The sequence below is a fragment of the Solanum tuberosum genome, unplaced genomic scaffold (genome assembly GCF_000226075.1).
Source record: "Solanum tuberosum cultivar DM 1-3 516 R44 unplaced genomic scaffold, SolTub_3.0 scf00008, whole genome shotgun sequence".
Taxonomy (NCBI): Eukaryota; Viridiplantae; Streptophyta; class Magnoliopsida; order Solanales; family Solanaceae; genus Solanum; species Solanum tuberosum.
This window is the reverse complement of record NW_006238934.1, coordinates 2,597,591-2,611,526: the sequence shown is the minus strand read 5'-3', so window position 1 is coordinate 2,611,526 and position 13,936 is coordinate 2,597,591. Positions and strand designations below refer to the sequence as shown.

The following is a 13,936-nucleotide window of genomic DNA, read 5'->3' as shown; positions in this document are numbered from 1 at the left end:
TTTCATCATCTCCTTCACCCACACCCCTTCCACCTCTCTCTTTCTTTCTCTCACTCTCTCCAACTCTTTTTGGTTTTTTCCTTCTTTCATTTTTTAGTTATTACATAGATCTAAGTTTCATATTTTTCGGCATAACTTCATTTTTCCGATGAAGATAATATTTTTTTCTGGCAAAAGTTAATTATTTTCATATAATTGTAATAAATGATTAGTAATGGAAAGAAAATGAATTGAATAAGTGAAAACTTTTGATGTTATTCGGTTGAAATGGGAATTAATTTTTAGCTTGGGTGCGCAACCATGTCATACTACTTGGGGCGAAGAGGCAAGGCTTACTCATTGTGATCACGATACCGATGGGAAAGTGATAGTACATTTGACGAAGAAGAGGACTGGTGGCGTGGGTGTGTAGGTGGCTTTTTTTAGAAAAATTGTTTTTTAATTTTTTAGTTAGTTTTTTTAAAAAATAATTAAAATAGACTAAAATAGTTACTTTTTTAGAATTTCAATTTTAAAATACATTTTTAGATTTAAATTACACATGTCATCATTTAATTTATCAATCTGTCATGTCACTGCCATGTCACAACAAGTGTATTACACACATTTCATATTTTGGCTAATTGTCAAAAAAGTGTCAAATAGGTATCAATTTTAAGGGGTATAGGTGTTCAATAGGTACAAGCTTTAGTTGATGTGTTTAAACGAATTATGCGGACAACTTTAAGGGATCGTGGATGACTTAAGCTTAAAATAAACTATGGCTGTAGCATTTAATTTGAATTAATAGTTTGTTATTTCATACAATTTTCCCTATATTTTATATACCTAATATTATTATCCTTTTTTTCATATATATATTTCATATTTGCTAGATATGTGTAGGGAAGTTGAATATTAATCAGGTTTGTTTTATCTATAATTCCACAAATGAGGTCCGAAGAAACTGTATGCCCCTTTCCTTCCATTACTCTTCATTTTGAGAAAACATGTGGTTAGAAACCAATTAGAGTACGTAATGGCTTTTAAATCAAACATGTTTTATTTTTGTCAGAACTAATTTGATTTGACTTATAAATCAAACGACTTCTTTTTTTCAAAACTAATTTGATTGGATTTATAAATCAAATATCTTACTCTCATTCATAGGCAAATATATTTACAAGGACAATTCAAATTAGGTAAAAAATTATAAGTAGTCATTTTCGATCTTCGTAATTGAAAAATAATCGTTGACAAGTGAAGATATTCCATAAAATTTCACCCGTAAAACTTGGAAACTCCATGGCACTAGCTATTTTTTAAAGGGAAAATTACGTATATAAGCAAATATATAATAATTAATTACTTAACATAGCTATAGTTTGCCTTAATTACAATTCGTGGCCTACTTTTAGTCATAATTACGCAGCTCAACTTTTTAGTTTTGTATAATTCGCACGTTGTATAATTCGAATTTTGTATAATATAATTTGTATAAATTTTGTATAATTCGTAATTTGTATAATATAATTTGAATAATTGTTTACACTTCTGATGTTTGTAATTGTATAAATTCGTTATTTCGAGTTTATACAAAAATAACTTAATTATACAAATGTACCCGCGAATTATACAAATCTGCGAATTTATACAAATCCGCTAATTATACAAACGAGATAGCTTAAATTGTAGCTACAACCATAAATATGCAAACTATAGCTATAGAGCATAATTAAGTTTATTATAGTGGCTATTTGCGAAAGTTCCTCTTTTTTAAAATTAGAAACCATTGGGAGCGCAATTTCATCGTCAATTCAGAATGTAGATGGGCCTCAAGTTACAATTAAGGCCCACCTAAATGGGCCTGTTTTCAATCACTTTGTCCTGGCGAGAAGATGCCCCATACACTAACTTTAGTTGGGCCAACAATTTCAGGCCTTCAAAACTTTATTTTACACATTTTTGTATATGATGAGGTGTGTCATTAATATGTGAATTGTGTGAGAATATCTGCTGAACATTTTTTCGTTGAAAATCATACTCTCTCCGTCTCATTTTGAGATATCATTTGACTTGACATGGTGTTTAAGAAAAACTATTGAAACTTGTGGTCCAAAACAACTCTTAGATATTTGTGTTGCTGAAATCATTTCGTTAAGGATAAAAATATTTTTTTTCTAATTATAATAAGATATTTTTGGGACGATAAACAAAGAATAATTTTGTAACATTAGTTCTTAAGTATGATGATTAAGTCTCTTTTTTTCTCATCTTTGGGGTGACAACTTATGATTCCCATATCAAATGATAAAGACAATTTTAAAATACAATGAATCACACTTCACCAAATTAAAAGGTAAGTAGCCAACCACTTTTTGTTGCGGCTGCTTTATTTCTGGCCACCAATCAAATCTTCTTTTCATCATTTTTTTTCTTCAACATTCCAAATTGCTTATGCATTTGTGTTTCAATTTGTTTGTTATATTTATTTATTTTGGTACGAAATTTTAAAAAATACTGAAACTTTTTGAATATTCTAATTTTAATTTAAGGATCATTGTAATAAAAATATTTTTTAATGATAATAGTTTAATTGCGTTAAATATATATTTTTCACTGCAATTAGCATTTTTTGTAAATGTCTCTATAACCTTTATCGACATTGATCTAATAACAATTAACTAATGTCGATACGACTTTTGCACTTTTTATTAATTAATGTGTACATTCATTATTGTTAAAAATATTTTTATTTTACTCGTAGATATGTCACATTGGGAAGGACCTAACTTTCGAATTACGAGTTTGACAAAATTCAACATTTTTAATGCAATATTTAGAATCTACAAACTCAAAATTCTAGTTCAGACTCTAATTTCACAATATCCTTCGTAGTATTTTGACCATGTATAATATAATATATATGAATTTTTCTCCTCCATGTATACATGAATAAAAGTTTATTATTATTAATAATAATAATTATAATAATAATAATAATAATAATAATAATGTAAGTTTCATGTGACATTCGCATTTCACTAGTAATTACTCCAATAGTTGTGAGTTGTGACTCACTCACTTTTAATATTGGTAATTATTCAGCTTCCATTGAAAGAATAATTAGAAAATTAACTTTTATTATGAATTGATAGGGTCTTGATTAAATCTTAATCCATTATGAAATTTGTACAAGAGGACCCTACCAAATATTTCTGGATGAATCTGAATAATCCCATCGATCCATAAGAACTAAGGTTTGTTTATTAACTTTAAACTTTTTCAATAAACATACTTATTGTTTGATTAATTAGTAGCATCTTTAATTTGGTGGAGTCTTGATTTTGTGGGTCCTAAATATTTAGAAATTCTTAATCTCATATTAATTTGGACCCACGAAACATGTGTTGATAGAGACCTGTCAAACTAAATTTCTGATATGTAATCATCTTTGTTAAGAAGCGTTTTATCTTTAATATGGATTTTTCAATACAATTTGAATTTACTGGCTCCAAATGGATACTGGAGGTGAATACAAAATTTAAAAAAATGTTAATTTTTCTTGATATTCATTTTAGTCCAATTTATGTGATATGATTTTGTTGAATTAGTATGGAGTCTAAAAAAATACAAATTTATAAAATTTATGGTTTTAAAGATTGAAGTCTTATAGTTATATAGCTATATAGGTAATTTTGTAATTTTAAACCTGACATGTTATGTTTTATGGTTATAAAAGTTCATTAACGATGAAATAAAATGTGTAAATTTAATTATTTTAAAATTATAAATGTGTTATTTATTTTATAAATAAACTAAAAGTTAAATATGTCAGATAAATTGAAACGGATTTAACATATATAATGTTTGTATATTTGTTGGTAAAAAGTTATTATGAAGGTGTATCTTTTTTTAATTTTTGGGCAATGATCCTTATCATTGTCAATTTTTCATTATATTAAGAAGGACAAGGCTCTTGATTAAGCTCTAAATGGCAGACAAAGTCCTCCAATTTCTTCTAAAAATTATATATGACCAAACAAACTCTCATGAAGTATTTTTTTTCTTCTTCTTCTTCTTCTAAATTTCCTAATGTAAATGTTTCATATAAGAAAATTAGATTAATCAATGTCCAAAATACATGAGGTAGTTAGTTAATTTGGTGTTAGGGAATTGAACGAAGTAAATCCTCTTTTAGACAAGCCATTTGTCATAGACGTAACCAATTCTTTTCAATTATCTGATATTCAAAACTTACTAACTCGAATAATTTAACCTCACGCTAAGTGAGTCCACAAAAGAGAGTAATTCGATTTCTATCGAAAAAAAATTCCATTTATAGTGCATGCTTGAAATTTGAATTCGAGATATCTTATTTAAAGCAAAGGAATTCCAACAACTTCACTAATACTCTATATATGTAGTACAAACACCATCAACTCGATTTTTTCGATCAAATTTATAATAACTTATATGGTCGTCCAAATTAATAAATTATCCATTAAAATCATTTATATTTATTTTATATCAATAAAATCACTTAATTAATATCAATTTACGAAGCTAGACATTTACAATGTAAAACTGTCTATCTATCCAAACCTAAAAACCATACACTATAATGTTAAACCTTGAATATCATCTATTTATATTGTATACAATACAATTTAACCTTACATTTTTATTTTATCTTTAATAAAAATGAGTTATAGCCCGAAAATATTTATAACTTATTTTAAACGATAATTTTATAAAAAAAAAACCTTTTCTTTCTTAAATTTCTTAATCTATCAAATATCATCACACAAATTGAAACGAAAAATACAGATAAAGCCAGCTAAGTGAGTAGGGTATACTTTCCTATTATGCAAAAACAAGCACATAGTCCCCTCCCACAGCTTTCAAAATTCATACCCGTTTTTTATCGATGTATATAATAAAATAATAAACCTTTCTATGTCACATAGTAGGCCCTCAATTATGCAACTTTATTATTATTTTCAATAGCACCATCTTTGTACTATAATATTTTAAATTTCATTTCAACTTTAATAATTAACTATGGAGAAAAGGTGATGTGGAATTTAGTTTAGTTTAGTGCAAATAGTCTTTCTTCTTATATTATTTGTGAAATTTTACGGAGTATGTTGTTATCGTACGTAATAGTGAATATGGACCAGTACTCAAAAGTAACTACTGATTACTTGTGCTAGCTAGCTCTGTCTTCTGCAAGTTAAAGCCAAGTACATTGTCCACATGTTTATCACAATGTCAATGCATGGGCGTAATTTATGTAACAACTTTCTCTTCATCAACAAGTCATCAGAGATGTGAAGTTTTTCATTCAGAACGTTGTTAGAGTTTTAGTTACAAATTCGATATATTTTACTTCTTTCGTCTCATTTTATGTGACATTTTTTTTTAGTCTGTCTCAAAAAGAATGTCATCTTGCTATAATTGAAAATGATTTAACTTGAAAAATTCCCTTTTACCCTTAATGAAATGAATTACTATCACACAAATATTCAAGGATTGTTTTAGATCATAAGTTCAAAAAATCTTCATTTTTTTCTTAAACAATGTGTCAAGTCAAAAGGCGTCACATAAAATGAGACGGAGGGAGTAGTAGTTTAGGCCAAAATTTTGTATTTGATATAAATAACTTATTCAAAAATTAATATTTTAAGAAATAGCTTTGAACTTAGATGATGTCTGTTTATGTTATTTATGAATGAAGATCAGATAAAATTGTTTTAGCGGGAACTGAAATTGTGATTAAGTGTTCATGTTTTTTATAAGAAAACAATCATCTACACGGAGTGCTATTTGTCTACTTATTGCATTAGTCACGTTTATTTTAAAGTCTTATTTAACTCGTTTGATGTGAAGCACTTTCATACATGTATCCAGACTTCATAGCTTGAAACAACTTATCCTTATTCTTTTTCCTATACTGAGACATCACCAACAAATCAAGCCATCGAAGTTCCTATTGACATACATTGTATTTATTTTAAGAAATTCAATTACGTTTTTTTTTTCATTCATGTGTTTGATGAAAGGGAGACAAAGGCAGCTTTGAGTACTACACTTAGGTGGGTGGGTGGTTACTTTTGATTGGCCATGGATTTTGGGCGGTTTGGATTCTTCTTTTGGGGGGAGATTTACTTTCAAGTAGGGAAGCAGGTCCACTCGGGAGCATATTCAGAATTTAATTGTTTATGAGTTTAATATTTAAGAATTTTGGGATTAAAATTATTATATTTTTAAAGTTATGAGTTAGTATTTGTAATTTTTTGGAAACTTATAGATAAGTTTATATTCAGGATTGAAAATATTGGATTCAGACAAATTCTCTATAGATATGCTACATAAATTCTCTTTGTGTGGTCACTCTTTTTTATTCGTAGTTTATAGATTTTGAGGTTGATTTTCAAAAAACAATTGAAAATATTATTTCTTTGTAAAATTTGATTAGCTTTTGAAAATTTACCAAAATCCGACCTAAATCACTTTCATTCACAGAACTTTAATTTTTCTTTTAAATATAATTCATGTTCAAACGTCACTTCAAATTTCAAGAACTTTTTCTTGACATTGTCAAGCTGGATGACTTTAGAATGATCACAAAACAAATAGAAAAAAATTGTTAGGGATGATTTATGATACGTTAAAAATGACTAGCGACACAATTTCATTAGTTTCAAATGTTTGAGGTTGATAATAACTAATGATCGCGAATAGAAGTCTCTCATTTCAAATAGTTCAGGGGCAAAATTTATCAATTTTCTTTTGAATTGGAGCAACCATTAGTTTGGAAAGCATTTTTGAATTACTAATGATCGATATGAACTGCTTATATAGTTAACGATAAGAATATTTTTGTATAGGTTATTTTAGATCTTATCGTGTGTTACGTCTGCACCACATGTATATATGTTGCTAATAAAGATTAAGGAAATACAAATGTATAATTTGTGCTTGTATAAAGCGAGAGAGAGACTGGATATATAAATACAAATGTTTGAACTCGATTCAATTGTATACCGATACAAATTCTATGCAGATGTACAAATACAATCATTGATACATATACATACTAGTTGCATATATACAATTATCTAACCGATATACAAATACAAATCACCTTTCTCCACCCTCTGCCCTCTGCCCTCTCTCTCTCGCCTCTCTCTCCTCCCTCTCCCAATATCACTCGCCTCTCTCCTCCCTCTAACATGTAGCTACGAATTGTAATTAGCAAACTACAGATATTGAGCCTAATTAAGTTATTTTGAATGGCTATATGCGAAAACTCCTCCTAAATAAAATATAGTGACTTTTTCACTCTTATTTGTGTATTTTCTTCAAGATTTTGTACTTCACATTTTGTGTGATTAATTATATACAAGGACACTACTACAATAAGGCGTAACGTAACTATATAAAATAGAAAGTACTCTGCTTCTACTATCATTTTCATTATCTCAGCTACCTCCAAAACCCTAAGCATTTCCTCTATTAATTTTTATTATTAATAGTAGAAAAAACAAAAAAATGTAATTGAACAAATTAATGCTGAATTTATATATGAGTAGTGCATTAATATTTATTCACGTTCGTAATTGCACAATCAAAATTTTCATTAAATAGGTTCAAGATATTTTTATATAAAAATCTATTTTAACAAAATACAAATAAGATAGAAGTATTGAAAACTTGGTGTTAGTTTGGTTTCAACTATTGACAGTCTTAAAAACATTCTTTACTTGACTAACTGAACTTAAATACACTCTGATCTTGCTATTTTAGACCACTTGTTATGTCATGTGGCAGATCAAAAATGTATTTAAGTTTAGTTAACCAAGTAGATGGATATTTTTTAATTAGACGGTCAATAGTTCAGAGACGAAACTAATAATTACTTCAAATTCAAAGATATTTTCAATAATTTTTCATCAAAAAAGATTAAGATGAACCCCGAGACCTTACTAGCTCCACCTCTGCATGTACGTCCAGAAGCAACAGAAAGAAAAAAAAAAGTGAACAAGCTTTTACATTCCAGCTGCCTGTGAACAGTGAGAAATGGGTCCATATAAATTCATTCCTTTATAGCTCCCCTTTTTATATAGTCTCAAATACTAAAAAAATAAACTTTTTTAATTCGACACGATCCGGGTCTGCCGCTTCTATTATCATCTCATTACTCTTGCTTTCTGTCACTTTTCTTATTAATATTTGATTTTAAGCCACTAATTTTAATTCCTCTTCATCCATCTTCTTACCCAAATACTGCGCTGCAGCTTTTTTGGGAGAAAGAAATGGATGATCATCAGTATGGTATGATGGATCTAACACAGTACCTAAATGGAAGGCCTTTATTTCCTTCAGTTTCACCAAATCTGACACCAGATTTATTATGTGGTAACCAACATTTCGATATGTTAATGGCTACTACTACTGCTACAACAACTACTACTCATGTGCCTCAACACGACAACTATCTTCCTCATCATCATCATTATCATTATCATCACGGGTTTCTTCCCGAATCTAGCACCGTGGCAGCTGCCACTGGAGCTAGTGTTAGTGGTGGGTGCACGTTAAGCGCGCTGGAGATGGAGGGTGGAAATGGGAGGTGGCCAAGGCAAGAGACACTTACACTACTTGAAGTTAGATCACAACTTGATTCTAAGTTCAAAGAAGCTATTCAAAAAGGTCCCCTTTGGGATGAAGTCTCTAGGTACATCTCTCACAAATTCTTAACCTAATTCTTTTAAAACAAATTGCGTGACAGAGTACTTTTGATTACTTAATTATATTATTTCTCGCGATTGCTACTACTAAAAAATATTCATTTTCTTAATGAAATATGTTAGAAATAGCTTGTAGAAACTAACAGAGGTGAAGTCACGAATTTTGCTAAGGATGTGCCTTAAAATATACCGTAGTAGTAATATACATGTACAAAAAGTAAATTTTGGACCATATATTTAGTATAATCTTCTATATTCACGGTATAATTTTTCGATTAAGATTTTCAACTAATAACTCTTCACTATTTCCAACAGTATTCTGAACATTCTTGGAAAATCCGCAGATTTCTGATACTTAAATCACTATTTATATAACCTAATTCTCTTAAAAAACACACTTTCGATGAACAAATTGTGTGACAGTGTATTTTGAATTACTTAATTATATTATGTCTAATGATTATTATTATTACTAATACTACTACAAAACAGTCGTATTTTTAATGGAATTTTCGGTGAAATCTATGAGAAATAGCTTGTTGAAACCATCATAGCCAAAGTCAGGAATTTTACTCAGGATACTTAAAATATACCGTAGTAATATACATGTACAAAAAGTAAATAATCCTCTACACACTTTATAATTTTTCGATAAAAGAATTTCACTAATTTTTTTTATACATGTTAGAGCACCAAAATTTAACTATATACTAGTTTAATTACTTCTTCTTCCTCATTTATTTTCAAATTATGAGATTCTTTTATGTGAGGGTTTTTAATTTCTGGATAGGCAAGCAGACTCTTGAGTGAATTAATTAATTTGGTTACTATTTTTGTGTAAGAAAATGACACTTGAGTTGAAGAATGAGGTGTACTTATTTTTATCTTTTTTTCTGATAATTTATCAGCACATAATTTGAGAATGAGTAGTCTTATTAATTCAAAGGACACTTTTTTACTTCATTTTAGTTAAAGAAAAAATGGCAGAATATCTTTTGGAAGGCCAAGTACCCTATTTTATCATGCTTATGTCAATATCACTTGAACTTGTTGCATCATTTGGTTTTAGGGCTCCTTCCTTAGTTTCTTCATCGTCTCTGTTTTAATTTATATGACACTATATTTTCTAAATGAGTAACTTTAAATGTCTCGTTTTACTCTTATAACCACATTAAACTAAATTCCGTTCTTTTCTTTAAAAAATAAAACAATTACTTAAAACTAAAATCAAACCAAAATATTCATGGGTGTACCCTTAATAACATGCTTTTATAACCATGGTCGGTTTGATTCGATTCTTTTTATTTTTTTGGTTTAAAACAAAACCAATTTTTTTTAAAAAAAAAGTTATCTTTATGATTTGGTTCAATTTTTCGATTTTTGCATGAACACACCTACCTGACCGGTTTATAAGTTCTATGGGTTTTGTTTATGTGTGACAAGTCTTTCTTTCTAGATTGAAACTTCGTATCTAGTCAAACAACGTTATATAGAATAAAATAGACAAGATATTAAGTATATCATAATATTCTATAATTATGCTACTTATTTAGTTTCCTCTTCATCTTTTTTAGGATTATGTCTGAGGAATATAGATATCAAAGGAGTGGGAAAAAGTGTAGGGAAAAATTTGAGAATTTGTACAAATACTACAAGAAGACTAAAGGTGGGAAAGCTGGTAGACAAGATGGTAAACATTATAGATACTTTAGACAACTTGAAGCTCTTTATGGTAAAACAAGCAACACAATTAATACAAACACATTTCATCATCAAGTACACTACAATCAAGAACCTCATCATTGTCCTAAGCTCTCTGACAACAATCTCTATGATTCCTCTGATTCTGATGACTCAGATAATTCGTCTAATGATGAAAATGATGATTCAAAGAGGAAGAATATTAAGAAAAAAGGGAAAAGGAGTTGGAAAGGTAAGATAAGAGACTTTATGGATATACAAATGAGGAAATTAATGGAAAAACAAGATATTTGGTTAGAGAAAATGATGAAGACAATTGAAGATAAGGAACAAGAGAGGGTTTTAAGGGAAGAAGAATGGAGGAAAAAAGAGGAAATTAGGTTAGAAAAACAACAAAAATTTTGGGCTGATGAGAGAGCATGGATTGAAGCGCGCGACGCAGTTTTAATCGGTACATTACGTAAATTAAATGGAGAAAAAATCATGAAGAGTAGTACTACAAATTATAATGATGAAAATGGTTCAATGTTTTATTACAACAAGAAGCAAAAGGAAATGAATTCACTGAGTTCATCATGTTATAATAATTTCCAAATCAAGAATGAAGAAGAACGGAGAATATCATATTGTGAAACATCAAGACATGTGCCAAATATTCATGATACAATTGATGATGGCTATGTTGCTCGGATTCTTTAAAAGTGTAGTATTGCATGTTTCACGATAATATTTCTGAAGAGAGAAAAGAGAAGAATTTGTGGTAGGAGGTAAGTGGTTTAAATTTGACTATGGTATTTTTGTTTTATTGAGGCTGCTAGTTGATTAATTATTATTTTCTTGTGGAATTTAGTGGGATTGAAGTTGACTAATCCTAGGAGATTAGATTTGGATCTATTTATATCTTAATGTTTAATTATTTCTAGATATTCTTTTGAGATTTCTTTCTTCATATATGTTGGTCTGATGTGCTTAATATTTCTTTAATTTTTTCTCTCTCTTTAATTTGTTGGTTTAATTTCCTCCTGGCTTCTACTTGGATTTGCTAATCATATAATTAATCATCAAATGCCTTGTAATATTCATTTTCTAACTTGAACATGCTGGAATAATTTGGTAATTTTCCTTAATTAATTAATATCCCTATTTTTTAAGGACTTTGTAGTGGTGAAACATATCACACAATATTTACAGTAAGCTTTAATTTCTTATAACTTTTCTACACATATTTATAAAAAATTTACACTAGCTACCAGAGTGTCCATAAAATATTTTTAGGAAAGTTTCTTTTAAAATGTGGAATTTGAAATCTTACAAATTAGATTTGTTACCTATATATGTAACAGATAAAGATGACATGATAGTGTATTTGTATCACGATTTCTTAATAATCGTAGTTACATGATATATATTAAATTAAAATTTAACATTTATATACAATATAATATTTTTACGAAAGGATATCGCTTGACACCCCTTGAGTAAGGGTAGGTCCGCCCCTGCCCACAACTCAAACCCAAATTCCATTTCACCACAACTGTTAGGGCCCGTTTGGCCATAGATTTCCCAAGTAAAACTTGGGGAAAAATTTGGCAAATATTGTTTGTCCAAACACTTTCTCATTATTTGGCAAATTATTTTGGCAAATAACCCAAATTCCCAAATACTAGTTTTTTCTAGTATTTGGGCCAAATCTCATTATTTGGAAAGTTTTAAAAATTCAAATTTTAACACCAACTTTTATCTTTTACAAAAATACTTTATTTATTAACACCAACCAACTCAATCAAATCTTCATCTGCTAACTAACTCAATTAATAAAATTTTTCTATTATAAAGAGCATACATGTACAAGAGCTTTTATACCCATGCATCTTTTTTAACGATGCGACTATTTACTGTAATGATGCTTTTTGATTTGTTGCGGAAGTCATGAATCTTGTTACGCGACATTTCTATTTTGCTATGTAATACAAATTTATGGTTAGTTTTGATAGTTTTAAAAACTTATGGGCATAAGTCATATTTCTTAAAAAATTGAAATATATTTCCCAAATACTATGGCCAAACACATGGTGAAATTTCACCCAAATCTTCACCCAAATAATATTTGCCAAATATATTTAGAAATCTATGGCCAAACGCTAGCTAAGTTTATAATTACAACACAAATATTACCATATATATTCTCACCTCAATGAATCGTTTAATCATATGATAAATCAATATGATTTAACGTGGAGTAAATATTTACCCATTTATACTATGGTTTGCAGGGCTTATTTACATACATGGTCAGATTTTCCAATTTGGATAATGAGGTGAAAACTAGACAAGTACCTTTGTTATAGTATATCACAGTTACTTGTCAAATCAATGCCATCATCCATGCATATATAATATTTCTTTCTTTTTTTATGACACAACAATTCATCAAATTTTCATGAAGATTTGTTTAATAACTTGTTTGGAGTGAATATAAATTGTTTTGGAGATTTTAGTAAAACATTGGAAGAAGACAATTTATTTCATGAGAAAAGAATTAAACAGAGAATAAAGCTAGGAAACTGATTGATCAGTTTTGCCATTTCTAGTCATCTTGTGAGTCTAGATGGGAAGCTTCTTACTCCCTCCTCTGTCTCAATTTATGTGATACTTTTCAAATTTCGAGATTCAAATAAGTTTATTTCTGATCGTAATTTTTTCATATAGCTTTTGAATATTTTGAATTGTTAATCATTGTGACTTACAGTACTTTTTACGTAGTTTACAAATATATAAATTTTATTTCAAAAATCTGAAGATTTCATGCGCAAATTTCCAATTAAGCATAAATTGTTTACTCTTGAAAAAATAAAAAGTGCCACATAAATTGGAACAGGGGAGGTATTATTTTACTACATTCGTCGTTTCAGTTTGTTTGTCTGGTTTGAGCTACGCACGAAGTTTTAAGAAAATACAAAGAAACTTTCAAATTTTGTGTTTGTCTGGTTTGAGCTACACACGAAGTTTTAAGAAAATACAAAGAAACTTTCAAATTTTGTGGTGTTGAACTTGAAAAAATATTCTTTAATCTTATGATTTTAAATCTATCATGGAAAAAGATAGAATTAAAAGAATTATCAAAAAAGAAAATAAAACAAAATTAAATAGACCTAAAAAACATAACACGAATAAATTGAAACGGAGAGTAACAGACTGTCCACAAGAAGACTGATCAGAAACGCTATCAGTAAATTCAGTAGTATTCATTAATACTACAAGACAGATCGAAAAGAAGAAAAAAAAACCTCTTTAATACATGTAGTATTGTTGATTTGCCAACATCTTACACTACTCAGAAACAGATCTCTGCAAACAATAGTTTCTCACACTATTCATCTAATTATGGATGTCGTGTCCACGATGATAATAATAATAATAATAACATATTCAATATGATTTCACGGGATCTGCATTTTAGCTTGGGGGGGGGGGGGGGGGGGTTTTTTTTTTTTGCATAT

General features: G+C 28.9%; 1 protein-coding gene across 1 annotated transcript; it reads left to right on the top strand.

The window, feature by feature from the left end:
- The first annotated feature begins 8,128 nt into the window (after positions 1 to 8,128).
- Positions 8,129 to 11,171, top strand: LOC102583015 (trihelix transcription factor PTL-like). The gene is made up of 2 exons (XM_006339249.2): positions 8,129 to 8,722; positions 10,310 to 11,171. Exons 1-2 carry the CDS (start codon positions 8,301 to 8,303, stop codon positions 11,133 to 11,135), a joined length of 1,248 nt encoding a protein of 415 aa, XP_006339311.1. The 5' UTR covers positions 8,129 to 8,300; the 3' UTR covers positions 11,136 to 11,171.
- The last annotated feature ends 2,765 nt before the right edge of the window (positions 11,172 to 13,936 follow it).

Excerpts from the sequence above, each read along its gene's own strand:
- LOC102583015 (XM_006339249.2), top strand. The coding sequence starts at position 8,301 with ATGGATGATCATCAGTATGGTATGATGGATCTAACACAGTACCTAAAT. Across the intron at positions 8,723-10,309 it reads CTTTGGGATGAAGTCTCTAG|GATTATGTCTGAGGAATATA; the intron begins GTACATCTCTCA and ends CATCTTTTTTAG.